At 43.8% G+C, this 24121-nt stretch overlaps 1 protein-coding gene across 4 annotated transcripts in view; it reads left to right on the top strand.

Moving 5' to 3' along the window:
* Positions 1-24121, top strand: part of LOC148039658 (arginyl-tRNA--protein transferase 1-like) — a 76368-nt gene that overhangs the window by 10670 nt on the left and 41577 nt on the right. For 2 of the 4 annotated variants that reach the window (XM_087692482.1, XM_087692497.1), the window contains exons 3-5: positions 21742-21780; positions 21882-22032; positions 22138-23367. In XM_087692482.1, the coding sequence (XP_087548608.1) occupies positions 21742-21780; positions 21882-22032; positions 22138-23367 (1420 nt within the window). Of the gene's footprint in view, positions 1-357; positions 1122-21741; positions 21781-21881; positions 22033-22137; positions 23368-24121 lie in introns of those variants that run through there. The other 2 variants (XM_087692491.1, XM_087692484.1) reach the window with 2 other exon arrangements.

The following is a 24121-nucleotide window of genomic DNA, read 5'->3' as shown; positions in this document are numbered from 1 at the left end:
ATGGCTGAAGGCGACCTACCTGAACCTACGATGGAGCAAAAGCTAGACTTAATCATGATGCAATTGGAAGAAGAACGAAGGGCTAGGCAAGCATTGCAAGCGCAATTGGCAAAATTACAAAGAGCATCTATCGACAAAGAAGAACCTCAAGCTGAAGATTTGATTCGACGTACCATCGACGCCACTCTTGAAGCTCAAACCATTCGCAAGGAATCAAAGATAAGTAAACGAAGTTTCAAATTCCGTACTTTCAATGGCATACGAGAAGGAAAAACTGTTCTAGCATTCATTAGTCAGTTTGATGACTATTTTCATGAGGAAACCTATGCAGAAAAAGATAAAATCAAGTGTGTTACTAATCATTTAGTAGACAGAGCATCACTTTGGTGGACTGTAGTACGCAAGAGCATAGAATGTCCTGCCACTTGGGAAGATTTCAAGAAGAAGTTCATGCAGAATTTTCTTCCACCGCAATTTCATGAGAAAGCTATCAAGCAATGGGATCTTCTCCAGCAACGGGATCGTGAGCCTATTCCTCAGTATAGAGAGCGTTTTTGGAATGCACTTCTCCAGCTACGCATGCTTGAAGACGTACCAGAGGCGACACATAAGCGCAAGTATATGTCTGGACTCCTTGGGCATTACTACGCTGAAGTTAATATGTTCAAGCCTGCTACTCTTGGAGATGTCATTTCACTAGCTCACGACACTGAAGATAAGCTACGTGGTAGAGACAAACGTCCACAGCAATTCCAAGCCAATGGTAATTATGGATCTAAACAATTCAATTCCACCAGGTCGTTTCTCTTCATCATCTTTCCGCAAAAATTGGGCAAAACCACCTGCATTACCATCCAATGTCAATCAAAATCCTAAGCCTATTCCACAGCCAAATCCAAATGTACCTAGACTTCCCGCCATTGCAAATAATGTAACCAAAGCCAAGCCAATAGTATGCTATAAATGCCACCAGCCTGGACATCTAGCAGCAAATTGTCATTCAAAGAAGCCACCAGCTTATATCAACTACCTTGGAGCCATGGACGAAGACGAATATGAAGATATGCCTGATTTCACTGAAGATGAGGACGACACTACTACTACTTAAGATACTTTACCAGGTATGCCTACTCCGCATTCATTATTGACTATGAAATGTTTGGTGCATGGAAAAGAAAAGACTATTTTGCATGATGACGGTAGTACTCATGATTTTATTTCAGCAAAATTAGTAAAAGAATTGAAATTACAGACTGTAGCTACGCATTATCGCATCAAAGCTGCATTTTTAGGCACTAGGTATAATGGTACACAGGAAGTGCAAGACTTAGAGATTCAAATTGGTTCATACATTGAAAGAAGAAATTTTTTAGTTGTTCCATTACAGTCGAGTGACATTATTTTAGGAATGCCTTGGCGACACCAGCATAACCCAGATATAGATTATTCTACACACACAATGAATATTAATTTTCAAGGAAAATCTATTATATTATATGATATGCATGCATCTAATGTTTTTCCACTGCTTTCGCATACTCAAGCTAAACGTGCATTACGCAAGAGTAGTAAATCCTATCTCATTTGGGTGAATGAACTGCAAGTAAAAGAAAATCATATGCACCCTAGGCATAAATAATTTCTTGCATATTTTAAGGATTGTTTTGCAGAAGACCTACCACCAGGTTTATCTCCTTCATGTCCAGAAGACCATAAGATAGATTTGATCCCTGGCACACAAGCACCTTGCAAAGCACCATATAGGTATAACCAGATAGAGCAAAAAAAAATCCAGAGTCAAGTTGAGGAATTACTGAACAGAGGATTGATTAGACCTAGCAGTTCTTCATTCGGTGCACCTGTTCTGTTAGTCAAGAAAAAGAATAATACTTATCGAATGTGCATTGACTATCGAGCTTTAAATAAGATCATTGTAAAGAATAAGTATCCTATTCCTAGAGTTGATGACCTTATGGACAAACTGCAAGAATCTGCTATATTTAGTAAAATCGACCTTAAGTCTGGTTATCATCAGGTGAGGCTAGATAAGTCTGACATATTTAAGACTGCATTTAGAACACAGTTTGGTCATTACGAATTTTTAGTCATGCCATTTGGATTGACTAATGCACCTGCTACCTTTAGTAGAATGATGAACCGTATCTTTTTGAAATATCAGTATTGTGTAATTGTCTTCTTTGATGATATTTTGGTGTTTAGTCAAAATGAGAAAGAACATTATGAGCATTTGTCATTGGTTTTTCAGTTATTGAAAGAAAATCAACTGTATGCAAATCCTGAAAAGAGTGAATTCTTTAAAACATAAATTGAGTATTTAGGTCATATTGTATCATCTGATGGAATTAAAGTTGATCCTAAGAAAATTGATGCAATATTGAATTGGCCTGTATCTAAAAACGTGCATGAGTTACGCTTATTCCTTGGTCTTGCTAGTTTCTATAGGAAGTTTGTACGTAATTTTTCATTACTTGCTTTACCATTAACCAAACTTCTGAAGAAAGGTATTGTTTATCATTGGACCGAAAATCAATGGAAATCCTTTGACTTACTAAAACATGCATTAACCCATGTCCCTGTTCTACAGTTGCCTGATTTTAATAGACCATTCTTTCTAGTAGTGACCGATGCTAGTGGATCAGGAATAGGAGTCGTACTTATACAAGACAATCATCCTATAGCCTATTCTAGTTGTAAGCTGAAACCCTCTGAGCTGAAATATTCCACATATGACAAAGAACTATTAGCAGTTGTACAAGGATTAAGACAGTGGAAACACTACTTAATGGGTTTAGAATTTATGATTAAGACCGATCAGCAAAGTATTAGACATTTACTTAGCCAACCCTAAATCTCTGACCGTCATATCAAATGGGCTTTCTTTATTCAAAGTTTTCATCCTATCATTCAATACCAACCTGGAAAAGAAAATGTAGTGGCTGATGCATTGAGTAGAAGACCTGCAATTCATAATATTTCTGTCATATCTTTTGATTCTTTGATTGCTATGAAAGATACATATCACCAGGATATTACTTTTTATTCTGATTGGAATAAATTAGTTCAAAATAATTTCATTCCTATTGATTCATTGTCATATAATGATGGATTTATGTTTTATGAAAAGAAATTGTATATTACCATTCCATTCCGATCTTTTGTTTTGAATGAAATTCATTGTCCCCCATATCAAGGTCATAGAGGTATCATATCTACATTACGTATGTTAACTGAAGATTTTTATTGGCCACATATGGATGCTGATGTATCTAACTTTGTTTCTGAATGTTTGATTTGTCAAAGAGTTAAGAGATATCATGAAAAACAGTATGGATTACTTATGCCTTTGTCTATTCCATCTAAACCTTGGGAACAAATTTCTATGGATTTCATTACTGGTTTATCAAATACTAAATCTAACCATGATATGATTTGGACAGTTGTAGATAGATTTAGTAAACAAGCATATTTTATTTCATGTAAGAAAACTTTAACAGCATCACAAGCGGCACAGTTATTTTTGAAAACTGTTTTTACTAACCATGGATTGGCAAAAGTTATTATTTCAGATCGTGATTTTAGATTTTGTAACAATTTTTGGATTACTCTATTTGCTAACCTAGGCACAAAGATTGATTTCTCATCTGCATTTCATCCAGAAACTAATGGACAAACAGAAGCCACTAACAGCACAATTCTAGATCTTTTACGTACATATACTATTTTTAAACCTCAGACATGGGACACTCATTTGCATTTATTACAGTTTGCATATAACAATACACCACACACATCTACAAAGAAAGCACCGTTTGAAGTCATTTATGGACATAGATTATCTACACCTGTTGCATCTTTGTCAAATAGAATTCAAAGTGTTGATGATATTGCTAGTATGCATAACAGTATTTTTGATGAGGTTAAAGATATGATTGCTAAAGCCCAGCAATCATATACCAAACAAGCCAACAAGAAAAGACAAGCAATGAATTTCAAAGTTGATGATTATGTTTGGCTGAGAATAGAAAAACGTAGACTGCAAAGTGTAGATAGACATCCAGTTGTCAAATTAGCCCCTAGATTCTATGGACCATTTAGGATCCAAACCCACCTTTATTAGAGGAAGAGACTAAAATACTTGAACCAGAAGCTATCATAGACACTGACTTTATGACCACTAGAACTGGCCGAAGGTATTCTAGATATACAGTTAAATTTAAGAACTATCCTGTAGAGGAAGCACAATGGATGCACGCTAGAGACTTAAATGCTTTCCCCACTCTGTTACCTCCACATTGAGCTAATAGCAATTGAGGTCAATTGCTATCCCACCCTGGGGGTATGATGCCAGGAGGCATATTTCACGGTGGATTCCGTGCCACGGTGGATTCCGTAAATTTTGATGACCGGGGCTCATACACAAAGTGGATTCTTTGTGCAAGAAGTTGATGGGGACGCCTGTCCTTTTCGGGCGTTTCATTAATTTAGTGTGTACATGGGTGATTCTCCATAGCGGGTGATTCTGCAAAATGCATATTAAATTAATAAACGTTTATGAGTTTAGAGTGTGCACTCGTAATAAATTAAGGTTAGGATTTATTTCTAACCAGTTGATTTATTTATGTAGCTGAAGACTGCTAGGTATTCACTTTTGTCGGTTTAATTGTATTATTTTACTAACGATTGTGAATGCTTCAGTTGATGTGTAGAGATAGCAGCAATGGCAGAGGAAAGCATTGAAGGATAGCGAGTATTCGATCTATGGATTATATTTTGATAGGCGCTACGCCTATATTTTGTCATGTCTATTGAGGCATCGATTATTTATTATTATTTTGTATGCGCCCATGCGCATGGTTATGTTATTTCTATTTGGACATTGTATTGGGCGTGCCAGACTCTTTGGGCACCGTCCATTAGCTTTATTCCTATTTTTGTAAAAGCAAACTCAAAAGCTAAAAGCTTGATATATTTTTGTAAATTGGGCTATTATTGAGCATGAAGATGGAAATATACAAAAAATACATGCTTTGTGAAGCGCTCACACAAGGCGTGGGGGGAGATTACACCCAATTGGTCTCTTGCTCTTGTCGTTCATGCTTTTTACCTTGTAACTTGTGCAAAAAAGTAGAGTTCATTATTCTTGGGGACCTTCCGGGATTCACTACGTGAGCATACAGTGACCGATCTGCGCACCACTTTGTGTACCCTTCAAGTATCTAAGAATACTCTTAACAGCCTCCCAATGTGGTTTGCCAGGATTTGACATAAACCTGCTAACAACTCCCACTGCATAAGCAATGTCTGGACGAGTAGCCACCATAGCATACATAAGAGAGCCACAAGCTGATGCATAAGGGACTCCCTTCATAGCATTGGCTTCCATGTCATCTTTTGGGCTGTTGGCTTTACTAAGCTTAAGGTATGGAGGTAAGGGTACTCCGAGAGGCTTAGCTTCAGCCATGTTAAATCTGTCCAGTACCTTTTCAATGTACTTTTCTTGAGATAAGAACAACAATTTTTGCGTTCTATCCCTATGAATCCTCATGCCCAATATATGCTCTGCATTCCCCAAATCTTTCATGGAAAAAGCTGATTTCAGCTGATCTTTGAGAGCATCCAAGCTAGTCTTTCTCTTCCCAGCTAGCAACATATCATCCACATACAAAACAAGTATGATAGGGCTGCCATCTGTATCCTTTTTCATATACAAACAATGATTTGCATGGCTGCGCGTAAACCCATGAGAGAGCATAAAAGTGTCAAACTTTTTGTACCACTGCCGTGGTGCTTGTTTCAGCCCATATAAGCTGCGTTTTAGTTTACACACCAACTGCCCTCATCTTCAGTGAAATCAGGCATATCCTCATGTTCGTCTTCGTCCATGGCTCCAACATAATTGATATGAGCTGGTGGCTTCTTTGAATGACAATTTGCTGCGAGATGTCCAGGTTGGTGACATTTATAGCATACTATTAGCTTGGCTTTGGTTACATTATTTGCAATGACTGGAAGTCTAGGTACATTTGGATTTACTTGTGGAATAGGCTTAGGATTTGGATTGACATTGGATGGTAATGCAGGTGGTTTAGCCCAATTCTTGCGGATAGATAATGAAGAGAAACGACTTGGATCAAATCTTCTAAAATTGGAATTGAATTGTTTAGATCCATAATTACCATTGGCTTGGAATTGCTGTGGTCGTCTGTCTCTACCGCGTAACTTATCTTCAGTGTCGTGAGCTAGTGAGATGGCGTCTTCAAGGGTAGCAGGCTTGAACATATTCACTTCAGCGTAGTAATGTCCAAGAAGTCCAGACATATACTTTCGCTTATGCATCGTCTCTGGTACGTCTTCAAGTATGCGGAGCTGTAGGAGTGCATTCCAAAAACGCTCTGTATATTGAGGTATAGGCTCACGTTCCTGTTGCTGGAGTAGATCCCATTGCTTGATAGCCTTCTCATGAAATTGCGGTGGAAGGAAATTCTGCATGAACTTCTTCTTGAAATCTTCCCAAGTAGCAGGACATTCTATGCTCTTGTGTACTACAGTCCACCAAAGTGATGCTCTGTCTACCAAATGATTAGTAATACACTTGATTTTATCTTTTTCTGGATAGGGTTCCTCATGGAAATAGTCATCAGATTGACTAATGAATGATAAAACAGTCTTTCCTTCTCGTATGCCATTGAAAGTGCGAAATTTGAAACTTCGTTTACTTATCTTTGATTCCTTGCGAATGGTTTGAGCTTCAAGAGTGGCGTCGATGGTACGTCGAATCAAATCTTCAGCTTGAGGTTCTTCTTTGTCGGTAGACGCTCTTTGTAATTTTGCCAATTGTACTTGCAATGCTTGCCTAGCCCTTCGTTCTTCTTCCAATTGCATCATGATTAGGTTCAACTTTTGCTCCATGGTAGGCTCAGGTAGGTCGTCTTCAGCCATAGGATCATCCATATGTGGTTCCGTCATCCTGTAAAACTCAAAAGACCTTTCTCACTCAAAATCAGGTTAGCGGGATGAGCGTAGCTCAAGTTCGGGGTTACAAGGCTATGTGTTTTTGGGTATTTCTTTCTCAATCTTCAGAAAATCTGCGACATTTCCTTCTTCGTATGCTGAAAATGCTTCAGCGAACCTGCGTATGGGTAGAATACCTTGCCACGAACAACTTTGCAGTTCGGAGTTTCTGCGCAGGAACAACCCTTCTATGAGTTTTGAGCACAAGTCAGTTCTGACTCCAGTTGACTAGTCTGACTTGCAGAGTTGCAGACTTAGGTGACTTGCAGAGTTGCAGACTTAGCCGACTTAGTGAACTTGCAGGACTTGATTACGGTTGATTTGCAGAACTTGATTTCTGGAGTGCAGGACCCGGAGTTTGTTGACTTGCTTGTCTTGTCTAACTTGATTAAGCTTAAGGAATTAAGCTTAATAGATTAAGCTTTTAAGGGGGGGCTTAATGGATCAGCAACGGCGCAGATCGTGAGGGGGGGGAGGCCGTTTTTTTTCCATGTGGAAAAATTGGACCTCCTCCGTGATTAGTCGATTGAATTTGTGAAGCTTTCTTAAGCTTCTAATAAGCTTATTGATTATTATTATTAAGCTTTGAAGCTTGTTGACAAGAAGTTACTCTGTTTATCCACGACTTTGGTGAAGGAGATGAATGCGTGGTCCTCCGCCTATACAGCCTGGTCCTTCGCGATCTGATAGCAGAAACAGGGGTTCTTGATCGCCAGAAGTCTGCCTGTATCGACGATTCGCGACGAGATTGACCGTGGAGCCCGATCGTTCCAGGAGCTCTGCCTTCGCACGAGATGGGTAGCGATTGGAAGCTCTTGATCTCAGCTCCGCTCTGATACCACTAGTGCGCAAATCGGTTGCAGTATGCTCACGTAGTGAATCCCGGAAGGTTCCCAAGAACAATGAACTCTACCTTTTTGCACAAATTACAATGTAAAAAGCATGAACGACAAGAGCAAGAGACCAATTGGGTTCAATCTCCCCCCATGCCTTGTGTGAGCGCTTCACAAAGCATGTATTTTATGTATATTTCCATCTTCATGCTCAATAATAGCCCAATTTACAAAAATATGACAAGCTTTTAGCTTTTGAGTTTGCTTTTACAAAAATAGGAAATAAAGCTAATGGACTGTGCCCATAAAGTCTGGCACTCCCAACACAATGTCCAAATAGAAATAACATATCCGTGCGCATAGGCGCATACAAAATAATAATAAATAATCGATGCCTCAATAGACATGGCGAAATATAGGCGTGGCGCCTATCAAAATATAATCCATAGGTCGAATACTCGCTAGACTCCAATGCTTTCCTCCGCCACTGCTGCTATCTCTACACATCAACTGAAGTATTCACAATCGTTAGTAAAATAATACAATTAAACCGACAAAAGTGAATACCTAGCAGTCTTCAGCTACATAAATAAATCAATTGGTTAGAAATAAATCCTAACCTTAATTTATTACAAGTGCGCACTCTAAACTCATAAACGTTTATTAATTTAATATGCATTTTGCGGAATCACCCGCTATGGAATCACCCATGTACACACTAAATTAATGAAACGCCCGAAAAGGACAGGCGTCCCCATCAACTTCTCGCACAAAGAATCTACTTTGTGTATGAGCCCCGGCCATCAAAGTTTACGGAATCCACCGTAAAACCTCACGGAATCCACCGTGGCACGGAATCCACCGTGAAATATGCCTCCTGGCATCAACCACCTTGAATGGAGCTTTGCCTGTAGAACTATGCACTTTGTTGTTATAAGCAAACTCAACCAAGGGCAAATACTGCTCCCACTGTGTCTTGTGGTTTGAAACATAGCACCTCAAAAGATCTAACACTGTGGAATTTGCTTTCTTAGACTGACCATTTGTCTTCGGATGGAAGGATGATGAGAATTTCAGTATGGTACCCATATTCTCAAACAAGCCCTTCCAAAATAAACTGGTCATCCGGGGGTCTTGATCACTGATGATTGACTCTGGCATACCATGATACTTAAAGATGTGCTGCAAAAACAATCGTGCCATATGATCAGCCTTTATTTTCTTCCTCACCGGAATGAAATGGGCTTGTTTGCTAAATCTGCAAATGATAGTCCATATTCCATCATTCCCTGTAGGTGTCTTAGGAAGCCAAAAAATAAAGTCCATTGCAATGGTTTGCCAAGGCCTATTTGGAATAGTCAAGGGTTGCAATAAACCCAGTATCTTTTGCCTATCATTCTTTATCTTCTGGCATACAATGCATGTCTTAACTAATTGTTCTATATCATGCCTCAAAGCTGGCCAATAAAAGAAATTCTCCACTGCCTTGACTGTGGCATCAATACTTCTATGTCCTGTATACGGAGGAACATGACTTTCAGTGATAACTCTAGGCCTTAACTGCTTTGTGACACATAGTTGTCCATGCATCATCAGAAATCCATCTCTTAGCATAAAGTGTTCATGCCTTTGGCCATTTCAAAGCTAATCATAATTCTTAGCATAGTCCGAATCAACAACATATTCTCTTTGATGGCATCCAACTCAGTGTGATAAACCATGCTGATGGCTGAAATTTGTGGCTTACGTGACAGTGCATCAGGCACAACATTCTTTTCACCATCAATATGTATAATTTAAAAATGAAACATAGAGAGAAAGTTTGCCCATCTCATATGCTTGTCTAAGAACTTTGTTTGCGCCAGAAAGTACCTCAAAGTTTGATGGTCTGTCTGCACTGTAAAATCAGCCCCAACAAATAATGTTTCCACGTAGACAGTGCATGAATTACAGCCAAGAGCTCTTTCTCATAGACTTGCAAGTTCTTTTCTACACCATGGAGAATTCAGCTCTCATAAGCTACAAAGTCGGCCGTCCTGTATAAGAATAGCCCCAATGCTGTTACCATATGCATCACATTGAACTATGAATGACTTCCTTAGATTGGACAACACAAGCACAGGATCTAAAGTCATCTATTCCTTCAACTTTTCAAATGCTGAAATTTCTATTGTTGTCTATCAAATGGCACATCCTCCTCTTGCAAGGCATGCAATGGAGATGCAATTTCAGCAAACCTGCGTACTTACTTCCTGTAGTAAGAACATAAACCCAAGAAGTGTCAAAGTGCAGCGGTGCAGAAGCATAGGACTGAGAGAGAGAGAACGCAGAGAGAAAGAAGAGAGAGAAAGAGACAGTGGTATTAGCAAACTCCTGGTGAATACCTTTATTTGCACAAAAACGAGCAAACTCATTAGAAACAAATTCACCACCCTTGTCGGATCGCAAGGTCTTCAATCTCCGGCCTGATCGGTTCTCCTCAAAGAGAAGCCAATCCTTGAAGTGGGAAAAAACTTCTGACTTTAATGTCAAAAAATAGGCCCATGTCATCCTGCTGTAGTCATCTACGATCAACATGAAGTACGAGCTCCCTCGCAAGGACTCGTTCCTCATAGGGCCACAAAGATCCGTAGATACAAGCTCCATCGGTGAAGTAGACCGGCGTGAAGCTTTGTGGGGAATGGCATCCCTATGCTGCTTCCCACGAATGCAGGAGACACATGGCTGCTGGCTCACCACTATGTTCGGCAACCCTCGAACAAGCTGTCTACGTGACGCCCTCCGAAGATAATCATAGTTAAGGTGACCAAACCGAGCATGCCATAACTCTTGACTGTGTCTGAGAGGTAAGAAGAAGAGTAGAGAGGGCGGGGGAAGACTTCAATTTATGGATGCCGTTCTCCTCATATCCAGATGAGAGAACCTTCCGAGATGCACGATCAAGGACTCGCACCGATTCACTGTCAAACTCCACCAAAAGTCCAAGGGAGCAAATCTTATGAACTGACAAAAGATGATACCCTAAACCTGGTACATGCAAGACCTTTGAGGTATGGGTACCACCACGTCCATCTGGAATAAGTTGCATCTCACCCTGTCCTGCAATAGACACTGAAGAGCTATCTCCAATGAGAATCTGCCCATGTGAAGGGCACAACTGGGCAACACCATCTGATGAAGGAGTCATGTGGCGGGAGGCACCACTGTCAACGATTCACTCTCGAGCCTGGGGAGCTGTCATCGCAGCATCAGAAGCATTTGGTGTAGAGTCCTCAATGACAGCTAGATGAAGAAATGCAGCTGATGAGGGTGCAGCCACCGCTCCAGAATCCTTCGTGTCCATGTTGGTATACTTCTTGTCTTTGTCAGGACAATCCTTCTTCCAATGGCTAGTCTTTCCACAAATATGGCATGTGGATTCTTTGTCCTTCTTTGACTTGTTATCCCCCTTTTTCTTCTTTTGGTCCTTTCCCTTCTTCTGAAAGGCTTGACCTGTCAGTGCCTCCGACTTGGAAGCATTCTGTCCCTTTAGTTGTTCCTCTTGGTCCAAGACCATAGGAACCAACTCTTTCCACCAAAGAGTGGACTTCCGCCCCGAAGCAATGAGGGCGGAGTAGAAAGTACCGAATCGTGGCGGCAACTGGGACAAGAGTGTGATCGCCATGTCTTCGGAGGAAATCAGCTTCCCTACATTCTGAACCTGTTCTGAAGCTGTCTAAGCTTGTTGATGTGCTCCCGCAACGAAGAAGACTTGCTCACGGACAAGGTCCGCATCTGTACCTCCAAAGAAACCTGCTTCATAAGGGTCATCCGGTTATACATCTGATCAAGCTCCAGCCATATCTCCCGAGCCATCGTCAAGTGCTCGATGTGAGCTATCATGGCTGTAGTATAGTACGAGACAGAAAAAGAAAGGAACGAATCCTGGCATTGAGTTTGTCCCAGTGAGACTGTGCCTTGGCCAACTCTGCACGAGCATTGGAAGAGAGTTTGGACTCATCTCTCACCGAGGGCCGGTCGATCTCCTCCTGTACAAGCTCCGCCAAATCGTAGGACTCAAGGATGGCCAACATCATTACACGCCAGATGCGGTAGTTGTCGCCATCGAGCTTCTGATCTGCGGGAAGAGCCAGTAAGACAGGCACCTTTCGGTCCATAATCGTCTGGAAGTCCAAGTCAATCTCTGTAGACATCTTCACTTGTAATGCCTTCACAAACGCAAAAGCAGCCCCCTCTGACTGTGAAAACGCAGCTTGCTAGGGCTCTTCCGCGTCCCGAGACTTCTTCACCCGCCGGAGGCGATGAAAACGCAAAACCTGCACTTGAAAGCTGAAAACTTAAACTTCCTCCTCGTCAAACAGCAGAAAACAGCAGCAAATCCACCACCTGGACTCCTTTCCCGCGCCCTCAAACGCTGAAAACGCAGCCTTGTGTCGCGATGGAAACTTCTCTTCAGGTTGGTTTTGCACTCAGTCAGCCCTTCTACACTGCTCTGATACCATGTCAGAGTGCAGCGGTGCGGAAGCGTAGGACTGAGAGAGAGAGAACGCAGAGAGAAAAAAGAGAGAGAAAGAGACAGTGGAAGATGAAGATCTGCTGTATAAAGTGTGCTGTATACAAAGATATGCAGATATATACACGGGCACAGTGCGCTGGACTGCGTGTCTCCACCTCGACGATGCAACCTGCTGTTCACCTCGAAGTCCGCTGCAGTCTGCACTGTCTGCTGTCAGAAATCTGCGAACAGAGACGGAATTTGCGCGAGCGACCAGCCTGTAATCTGCGAGCAGAAGAATGTGGGCAGACTGCTGAAAAACTCGGCTATAAATAGCTAGGATCTGGGCGCCAGAAATAGACAGGTCGGCTGCATTAAATGATGCAGCCGATTGTACGGCAGCAGGTCGGACTGCCACGTGGCAGTCCGACTGTACAGTCCGATTGGACTGCAGTCCGACTGGCTGCAGTCCGACTGGCTTTGATGGCTAACAAGAAGCTGTGGATCTCATGCGCATTCCTCGAAGGTGGCCATGATCGTATTGCTTCAACATTTGCACGGTCCATGCGAATACCATTAACCGATGCAATATGTCCCAAAAAGTGGATTTCATGCAAGAAGAATTCACTTTTCTTGTCATTGATAACCAGCTTATGGTCATGCAGTTTATTGAACATCATATCCAAGTGTTTTCTATACTTTGTCTCGTTCTTTGAATAGACAATCATGCCATCAAAGAAAGTGCCCATAAATCCTCTATGTGGCCTGAAGATACGATCCATCATCCGATTAAAAGTGGCAGGAGCATTCGTAAGTCCAAAAGGCATAACAAGAAACTCATACAATCCAAAAGATGTCCTAAAAGCATGGAAACATGAAACGGGGAACGGGAACGGGGAACGGGGACGAGGACGGGGATGGGAACGCCAAACCTAGGGAACGGGGATGTGGGAACGGGAACGGCATTTAAAAAATCAAAATTCATGAAAAAAATTTAATATTTCACTCATAATCCATGTGGACTTTGGAGTGTTAAAACTTAAAACCAAGGTTTATAATCCACAAGAACAAATCATTTTAAGTTTTAACTTTAAGATATCATGCATTATTCTAAAACTACTCATTAGAAATTGAATTGCAACTTACAAGGCTCAAGAGGTAAGCTATTCAATTATAAATAATAAAATCCATAATACATATGCCAAAAATCATAAATGATAAAACAATGAACAATGAACTAAACTTTAAGTCTAAGCTAAAAGAACATGCCTATGATACCATTGCCAAAAAACTTAAAAGATTACAAATATGAAATTGAAGTCTAATCTTTGAAAGAATATGCTCATTGCCCCAAAAAAGACTATAAATATAAAGTCTAATCTCTAGACTAAAGCAAAATGTGGCATGCCAAAATAGCCCAAAGGGCAACTGCAAGACTGCAAGACTCAAGTACAAATATAATATCGGCATGGCACAACTGTCAACAGCCCAAGTGTCACACTGTCATCAATGATCATAATATCATATATAATGTAAATGTGTCATGTATCATGAGACTCATGATAAGTAAGCTAAATCAAAGATCATGATCATGATCTGAGGCTGCTCTAGCCACTCCTGAAGTGCCAGCCTCATCATCATGTGTACCATGAATTGCTGTATCTCCCTCAACATCAGCATGTGTCTCCTCTTCTTGCTGCATCTCCCACTCTGTGAATGGATCAGGCTTTGTTGTCATACTGTTACATAACATCCTCAAATTAGCACTAACGAATATTAGATCGTTTGCCCTCTCCACACCAAGACGGTTCCTCTTCTTTGAAGCAATGTGAGCGTATGTACTCCACAATTGCTCCAAACAAGAGGAGCTAACTGACTGACTCAAAAAGCGGATGGCTAGTTGCTGCAACTCAGGACCATCCGAACCATAGTCCTCCCACCACAAAGCTGCCCCAATCTTACAGCGATCCTCCTGTGCATCCCCACAACCAAAAGAACCCCGAAAGGTCCTATAACATGAAAGATGATCTCTGATCTTTCGTCTAGTGCCATGATCAGGCACTAGACGAGACAATATAAGTCTCCATGCATCCATAACCTCAGTGTCATTCTCTTGACCCTTGCCCTGGAACTCAGGATTCACAACAAATGCAGCTGCATGCATGGGTGAGCTATAGGAGTTCCACCTCGTCACAACTAAATGGTGTATTTCTTCATACGCCTCATCATTTGGTGCCAACTTCTACAATTTTTCATTCAGCCTATCCATAGCCTCATATACCTTGCCAATGCAAGGTTGCATAGCATCCATAACCTGCCAGGTCTCTGTTCGGGCATACCAGCACTCAGTGTCCCCTTGTGTTGCTAGCTGTTTGGATGACTTCAGGGCGAGTTTGGGGTACCGGTGCCGGGCCAGGTCCCATATTCGGCGCAAGAAGGTCACGGTCTAGAAGAGGGCCTCAGCCACGAGGGGCGGTGCCCCCAGCTCTGCGCGGATGATCTCGTGTGGTATGGAGGGCTTGCTTCGGATCATCCGTGAGATCATAAGTATTAAGGGTCTCTCCATCTGCTCCCATCCCTCATAGGTGGCCTCCTCCTTAGGCAGTGGCTGATCCTGTGGGGCCCTCCGCGTGTGGTAGAGATTGGACCCCCATATGGGAGCCTCGTACAGGAGGGCTGGTGTGACCAAGGTGTCAAAAAGCCAGAGCTTTGTCCGGGGTTCCTGGAACTGTATGCGGGCACATTGGTTCTCCATTGACCCGAGGGCTGCATAGCCTCGGGTTAGTCTATCTTCCGTGGCTTTTCTTAGGGTAAATCTCGGTCCAGAGAATGTAATCCCTAGATAGACGTATCTTTGGACCACGTCCACGGTTTCTCCGCCGTATGTGAAGGGGGGTACCGACCGTCGGAGCCATTGGGTTGACGTGTTGAACACCATGACCTTGGTTTTCCCTAGGTTCACAGTTAGGTCTTTGTCTTGGCAAAAGGCTTGTAGTGCGTCCAGTTGGCGCTGTAGCCCTTCGAGTGTGCTGGAGATGAGGACTATGTCGTCCGCATATAGTAAGATAGGTATCAGTGTCCCTCCCAGGCTCGATCCCTCCTCGCCCAATCTATCTATGTACTCTGAGATCTCATCAATGTAGAGGCCAAATAGGGTGGGCGAGAGTGGGCATCCCTGCTTGACTCCGATGGTGCTGGTGATCTCCTTTGACAGCCCTCCCGGTGCCCGAACTCGGCCCGTTACCGATTCGTATAGTGCCAGTATCCCCCATCGTATTTCAGTTGGTACCTCCAGTTCCTGTAGTCTCTGCGTGAGCCTCGCTCGTGGGACTGTGTCAAAGGCCTTGTGGAAGTCCACGAAGCAGCAGTACACGCGTCTTCCATGTGCTCTGCTCTCCTCTATGATGGCTCTCAGTGTGAGGATATGGTCAAGGGTGCAGAACCCCCTCCTAAACCCTGCTTGTCCTGCTGCTCGGTGTTGGTGTTGCTATGCCCACTTGCTCAGCTCGTGGTCCAGTATGGATCCATAGAGCTTGGCTAGTACATGGCCAACCATGATTGTTCGGTAGTTCGTGGAAACCATGGGGTCTCCGGCCTTCAGGATAGGTATTATGGTGTTGGCTGACCAACTGGCTGGGAAGCCTTCGCATAGGGCTCTGTTGAACATGTGTGCTAGGAGAGGTGCCAGTATGTCTCTAGCATGGGTCAAATGCTCTGCTACCAAGCCTTCGTGGTCTTGGGCACGGCCATTTTGGAGTCTATCAATGGCGTCCCGAACCCGCCCCGTGCTGAAGAATGTGGATGATCCGGGTCTGCTCCCTGGGGGCCGGGGTAGCTGGGGCTGCTTGGGTACTTGGTATAGTGAGGTTGCATATGCGTGCTAAGTGTCCGGGGAGGTGATGGGCGTCTTGGCTCGGGGTTCCTGAAACGCCTTCCATGCCTCTTTGCTGTCCTGTCCTAAGAATAGCTGGTAGAATTCGTGTTCCACTTTGGAGAGGTAGGCTCGTTTCTTCCGTCGCACTAGGCGACGGAAGATCAAGCGTGCCTGTTTATGCGTGTGTACTCCCCGTGCTTCGTCCTGTTGAAGACGGAGCCGCGTTTCCTTGCACTCTGCATCGTACCAACTATTCTGTGGGACATTCTTGTTCGGAGGGGTGGGATGGGGGGAGGGGGATGTATGGGGGAAGTATTCGGTAGTCGAGGTGTGTAGTGTGCCCGCCAACTGTGCTGTGACCTCCTCCAGGGGTGTGTGGGGGTTCATTTCTTGCAGGCTCCAATAGAGATGGTCGGAGTATGCACTCGCAGTTAGCCTGGTAAAGTGGTACCTGGGGAATCTTGGGGAGTTGCTTGCTGGGGGGGTTAGGTCATACCTGCAGGTTATGTCAAATTGCAGGTATGCATGGTCGGCAGCCACTGCGAGTGGGCGAGGTGATATTTTAAAGGACTGGACGTCGGGGATAAGTGATAGAGGGCCGAGGATATAGTCCATTGTGCTTGCTCCCAGTTTCTGTGTGGGTGCTCCATGTGCCCCCCGTCCGATGCAATTGGCCGCGGCTTGTGTGGGAAGCATGCGAGGGCATCCGACCCGGGCCATCTGTCGAGACCGTTGAGGATGGCTAGTCCGTGTGCCCCCCCTAACGCCAGTAGGTGTTCGCCATATTCGGTGCATTCAACTATGTCCTGTGATGCCCGGTTGAGTCCTATCTCCTCCGGTGCGATCTCTTTGTACATGTGGTCTTCGCTCTCGAAGAAGGGGGTCTGCCTTTGTGCTGTGTGTGCGTTGAAGTCTCCAGCCAACATGACGTCCCCCAAGCTGGAGTAGTGCATGATATCTTCGTACAGTGGTAGGTATGGTGACTCGCCCTTTGGTGGTGCGTATGGGGAGTGTGCTGGTGGGAAATAGCACACCGCCATGTATATGTCTCGGGGGCGATCTGTGTGTATCCGGATCCACATGAACTGGGCTTCCTCATCTTTCCGCATGACTTGCACCATGGGCTGTAGCTCCTCCCTGTACAACACAGCCACCCCTCCGGACCCTCGGGTCCCTCCTTTTGTTCGGGCTCTAGGGCGGCATGCCGTCTCCCATCTATATCCCCTCACTTCTGGTAAGTAGGTGCCTGGGCTTTGGTGGGTTTCTGTGTAGAGGACGATGTCCTTGCCGGTGAAGGTCTCCTGGAATAATCTTGCATCTGTTTTCATAGCTCCGTTGCAGTTCCACACTGCAAAACTCAGGTGGGTCTCATAGGCCGCGCCCCGTCATTGGCGCTTATCTGTGATGATGACCCGACCATCTCTGTATACTGCCCATTTTCCCGATTTGAGAGCCTCCAGAATCTGTGGCATGCATTCTTTACGGTGTGCCACCTGTGCGGGTGTAAGGTCATCCTCCAGGTAGACTTTTTCCCCTTTTAGAGCTGTCCTTTTAGAGAGGAAGGCTCGTTTGGATTCTAAGTTGGCAAATTTGAGGATAAGAGGCCTTCCCTTGGTGAGGTCTTTCCCTACACGCCATGCCTTCTCCACTATTTGAGGGTCCTCTCATGATGAAGCAGGAAAAGTTGTGGACTGCCATGGCTTTCGTTTGTTCTATGCAGGGACACATGCTAGGCAGTATTCTAGGGTGCTTATGATTGTGCATGAAAAATATCAGCCGGTTCTTATTAAGAATGATGTACATGGCCGCTTTATGGTGCTTGAAGTTTTATTCGAAGGAGAGATCTTATGGTTACTTGGTCTCTATACTCCCAATGATCTTTTATTTCGCCGGGAGCTTTGGCATACTTTGCAGACTTCCTTGTCCCTTGGCAGACGGGGTTTTTTGATGGGGGATTTCAATATGTGTGTGGATCCGTCATAGTCCACATCAGAGCATTCGGTAATGGATGCGCCAGAAAGTCGTATGTGGCAGGAATTGGCTCTTGCCGTTCTTAAGCAAGATCTCTGGTCGTGGCTGCACCCTTCTTCTAAAGGGTTTACTTTCCATTCTGCCCAGTATGCAACAACATGGTCGCGGTTAGACCACATATATATCATGCAGAATGATGATTTCCTTCCTGAGATGCTCGAAATGAAAGTGTTGCAACAATATGCCTTGTCGGACCATTTCCCTCTCCAGCTTGAGCTCCTTGCACAACCCATTGCACCTTTCAAGCAATTTTTGGATAGACTCCCTTTGCGTTTCAACTCGTCTTATTTGAAGCATGCAATCTTTCAGGGCTATATGCAACAATTGATTGATAGATTCTTATCGGACTTCTCCTCCTAGGGCACTGCTTCGTTTGAAAGATTGCTCTCTAATGTGCAGCGGGTTGCTCGGCAGTATGGGATCCATCATGCCTCTCTTTGTCGGCGGCGTCGACAAGCAGCGGAGGACCTGTTGGCTTTGGTTCGTTCTTTGCTGGTGGACACTCCGGATGATGTATTTCTGCTGTCTCTGGCAATGCGCCTGGCTGATCTTATCAAAGAGTTTCAGTTGAAATCTTATCAGCAGGTCAAATTGCAACATCTGACGGAGACTTTGCAAGATAGTGCTTGTCAGACTCATAAGTTCTTTCGAGCTCTCCATGCCTCTCTTGCTCGAGAGAATATGACGAGACTCCAGGATACAGAAGGTCAAATGATCCTTGCTCCGCAGACTATTGTGAATATGTGTCAGAATTATTTCCTCGACCTTCTTGGTTTCACTTCTGCTCCTTCAGGCCAAATTGCTCATGCTCGTTCAGTCTTTTATGATCTGGTCCGCAATCAGGTTCCGTAGGACATGCAATCTACTCTGGAGGCAGATATTTGTGAGGCGGAGGTTATGGATGTTCTGTTACACTTGCCCAAGGATAAAAGTCCTGGCTGGGATGGTCTCACCAATGAGTTCTTTGAAAATTTTGCCACCCAGCTCACGAAACCATTGACGGCTTTGTTTCAGTAGGTGTGGGAAACGGGGATCATGCCTTCCTCATGGAAAGAAGGTCTTATCAAACTGCTTCCAAAAGTTCCTTCGCCATCTATGTTGAAACAGTGGCGCCCAATTTCTTTGATGGGTTCTATGTATAAAATCTTTTCCAAAGTAATGGCGAATCGGCTCCATAAGCATCTTCCTGCCATTGTGCATCCTCTCCAATATGGTTTCATTAAGGGCAGAAACATTTTGCACAATGTATTGAATGCGCAACCGGCGATTGATTATGCCAGGCATTCTAATCAGGAGGTCGTACTGGTTCAACTAGACCTGGAAAAGGCTTTTGATTATCTGGATTGGTCTTTCATTGCAGAACTCATGTCTTCTATGGGCTTTGGTACTCGGATGTCTCGTCTGATCTACACTATCAGTGCTGTAGCATCTTCACGAGTTATGCTGAATGGAGGCGTTACCAAGCCAATTGTCCTTGCCCACTCAGTCAGATAGGGGTGCCCTTTGAGTCCTCTCTTCTTTGCCCTTGCGACTCATCCAGTTCTTTCGATGTTATCTCACATGGCAGCTTCTACTCAATTGGCTGGATTGTCACTTCCCTCTGGACAGCACTTCATTAGTCAATCCTTGGCTGATGACAGCTTTATGATTCTACGTGCGGACAAGGATAACCTTCGCCAAGCTTTAGATGTTTGGGCTCTCTTTGGTCAGGCTTCCGGTCTTCGCATCAATGCTTTGAAATCAGCCATTCTCAGCTGCACGGAGTCGGAGTTGCAGTCATTGGACTGGCAGGGAATGGTTGTTCCCCCTGGCTCCATTGTTAGGCATCTTGGGTAGCCTTTGGGTGTTGATGTTCCCCCAAAGTAGTTCCTATAGTGGATTTCACAGACACTTGTAGCTAAGTTTCTGTATTGGAAGTCTCAGGCCTGGCCCTTCCAAAGTAGCCCAAACAATTATGTTGCCAATGCTCACATATTTCCTACCATTGTTGCCCTGGACTACTAGTACACTCAATGCTCTTACTCAGTCTATTCGTTTCATGTTATGGAAGAAGGATTCTTTGCATGCAGGCATTTCCTGGATTTCTTGGTCGCATGCGTGCACCCCCAAACGCATGGGTGGAGGGGCTATTCTAGATGCCCAAACTCATATGCTGGCACTCTGTTGGTCTCTTTTTCGCGCCATGTGCTCGGAGCATCATCCATGGGTCGTTATAGCCCGTTATTTTCTTGAGGATCACGGGCTTCTGCATGGCAATACTCAAATTCGGAGTTCTTGGTGGCGTGTTCTTAATGCAGATTCGCGGTTCTCCAGTTCTTCTTCATCTCTGCTTGCCCATTTGGTGTGTTCCTGGCGACTGGTTCTCCGGAAGGCTCAGTGGCATCCAGTGGAGGATCGCTTAGCTACTAATTCTTTTCAACTGGAATTGTTGGCAATCTCGCGGTTAATTTCGTTGGAAGGTAAACATGAGCTTCAACCAAAATTCAACCGCATGGCACGTTTGGGCTTAACTTCGGTAGCGGCTGCCACCCTTGTGGATACAGGTATTTATGGGAACAACTTTTGCGGGTGCTCCAGAGTAGACAGCCCTTTCCTGCCCTTGCTACGGATCGTCCCTGGCAGGACTGGGACTTTGCAGGCCGGCTGATTTTAGAAAAGGCTTCAGCTAACCAGGTGTATCATCTTCTGATTAAAGATCATCAATGGCTGGTTACTAAAGCTAATACTCTATGGGGATTGCATAAATCCCGGTCATGGTGGAGGGTAACTGTGATGGAGGGCTGGTTGAACAAGACACCCTTCAAATATAAGGTCTTTCTTTGGAGGGTGATGATTGGTCAAGCTCTTTCCAAGCGTCGAATCTCGAACGGCAACTGTTTCTTTTGCACCACCACTGTGGAATCCGCCCGTCATCGTTTTATTTCTTGCCCCCTCGCTCAGAAAATCTGGTCATTCCTGTCAGCCGTTTGGCGAGCGGTGGTTGGGTCTCTCGCTACGCCCGTTTGATTGGGTTTTTGCGTGGCCCAAATATCCCGCACCGACACAGCCACACATGAAGATCCTGTTTCCCTTTCTTCGATATTGGGGCTGTTGGCATAACTGGACCATTCGGAATGCTTTTCTTTTTGATTCCGCCTATGATGTTCAGCGGCATATTACTCGGCTTAAAGGTCTCTTGTATTGGCAGATAGATCTTCTCCGGCACTCTGACATGCTCCCTCGGGAGGACTTACGTCCCTGGCATATGGCAATTTCCTCTGTGTCTTTGCCATGACTTTGTAACTCTTTGGTTGTCTGGTTCTTGTAGAAAGTCAGCGTGTACTCACGATGGGGTAGAGCCATCGTGTATCTTGTAATCATGCAATCTTGTACCTTTTTCGTAATTAATACAATTACCTTTTACGGAAAAAAAAAAGAGAGAGAGAGATCACCTACGTGTATACACACCTAAATATCTCTTGTTTCTTTGTTGTCAGGGTTATCGGCTCATTCCTTATCAGTATATGATTATCAAGGTGGTGTTTTCTCATCTTGATCTTGTAATTTTAGGATGTTGTACACTTCAGGCCTTGAATAGACAGCAAAGTATTAACTCATTAGTTTGTCTTTGTCTTAGATCTGCTGAATCGAGGCTGGAGAAGATCGGGCATGTTTTTATACAGACCAGAGATGGAGAAAACATGCTGTCCTGCATACACAATACGCCTTAAAGTGGACTTGTTTAGTGAATCCAAAGAGCAACGCCGTGTAAAGCGTCGAATGGAAAGGTTGTTGAAAATGCAAATTTAGTATTTCCATTGTTAACTGAATAACTTACACTTACGGACTCATATGTGCTAATCTTTGTCATGTATGCTCTTTAATATGTTCAGGTATTTGGATGGGACTTACAATGGTCCCACTATATCTATAGGAGACAGGGAGAGGAAAATGACATCTGAAAACGAACCAAAGGTAGCTCACAATAATAGCACTTTCAAGAAAAGCATAGTCATAGATGCCATTAATAGTGATGTAGATTCAAAAGGCAGACAGAAAACCATGAAAAGAAACGAAACACCACAGGAGGTGGATCATATTTTGAGAGAGTTCTCATCAGCCATTGAAGCAGCTGTTGAAGCCTGCATTGCAAGTGGTTTCATTCCAGCTGAGATGAACATTCCAAGGATAACAGTGCAAAGGTTTTGTCCAATGTCAAAAAAGAGGATAAAGGCTTCTAATTCAGGAGTGAACTTCACCTGCAATTTTGCTTTTCCTTGTGCAGCTGCCATATTGAAGCACAAGGATGGAGACAAAAGCATTATTGCATTTCAACAAACTTTCCAAAGCCACAGAATGGAGGAAAGTGATATACGAAGGAATTTGCCAGTTCTTTTGGCTGAACAAATATCCTTGAAGCTGCAGAACAACATAGGGCTACATCAATTCAAAGTGGAATCTTGCAAAGGTCATTTGAATTTTATTGCAGAAGGTGCTGTGGCCTCTGGTTCCTCAGATCTTATATCTTCTTGCACCGAACATTCAGTGGGGGATGCGTTTGATTTAAGATCTGATGCATCTGAAATGACTTCCACTTCTGCTTCTACTTTCTCCCCCCGATTTGGCCGGGTGCAAGCAAAACGGCAACTGGAGTTCCGGATGAAGAGGTCAGCTTTTGACCCAGAGGAGTATGCTTTGTACAAAAAGTATCAGATAGCAGTCCATCATGACAAACCTGACGACGTAAAAGAAAGCTCATATATTAGGTTTCTTGTGAACAGTCCACTTATATTTGTACCACCTTCAAAAGGTGAAACTCCACCTTGTGGATTTGGCTCTTTTCACCAGCAATATTTGCTTGATGGGCGCCTTGTGGCTGTTGGAGTGGTCGACATTTTACCCTCTTGTTTATCAAGTAAATACTTGTTCTGGGATCCAGATTTGGCTTTTCTATCTCTTGGAAAATACTCTGCCTTGCAAGAGATCCAGTGGGTGCAAGAGGTGCACAAATCGTGTCCGAGTATGAAATACTATTACCTTGGTTATTACATACACTCTTGTCCAAAAATGCGTTACAAGGCAGCATATTGTCCATCAGAGCTTCTTTGTCCTGTGCGATTCCAGTAAGTTTTCCTGTCTGAAACATTTACGTAGTGAAATGGAGATGGTGATAATGTTGAGTTCTTAAAGTCACAGTCCAAGGCAGTAGATCTCTTAATAACTCCTGTGAAAGCACTGAACTGTATGAGAGGAGGAGGGAGGTTGTAAACATGTCCAGGAGAGTCCATAAGACTTATGAGCCCAACAGCTGATTACATATCAGAAAACGTGATAACTAGTTGATTGTGTTCTAGGAAACTGAACCACTGTTATCATGTTCTGGATGTGGTTGATGGATCACTAATCAGAGATGGTAACCACCAACCAGAGACGGAGGATGTGGATGCTCAGCCATGCTTGGTCATCTAGCATGCCGATTGGAACCATTTTGAAGCATGGTGCACTGGCATGGACATCCAGGTGCCAATGCAAGTTAGAACTGAAGTATAATTTCAGCATTTGATTAATGATCAGGAGAGTTTTTCCAGCTTCTGCACATGATGTATGGGAGATACATGTTTTTAATTTTATCCGAGTAGACATTGGCCCCTAAGAATATGATTACTAGGACCTTTGTCACTAGAATATAAATAGCATATCCTCAAGCCACATGCATGCCCACTCCTTTTCTATGGTCCTTGACAAGACAGCCACACTCCTAAAAGTTTACCTGCCTGGAGGGTAAGGGATCCCTATGAAAGTCAAGATACAAAGGAGAAAAGCTGACATATTGTTTTGATGATGCTGTTAAATTGAAACATCATGCTTGTGCATAAT

The sequence above is a fragment of the Lygodium microphyllum genome, chromosome 2 (genome assembly GCF_053477565.2).
Source record: "Lygodium microphyllum isolate KBCC chromosome 2, Lygodium_microphyllum_v1.1.10, whole genome shotgun sequence".
Classification (NCBI taxonomy): Eukaryota; Viridiplantae; Streptophyta; class Polypodiopsida; order Schizaeales; family Lygodiaceae; genus Lygodium; species Lygodium microphyllum.
Note: the sequence above shows the minus strand (reverse complement) of the source record. Positions and strands in the feature narration are given on the sequence as shown.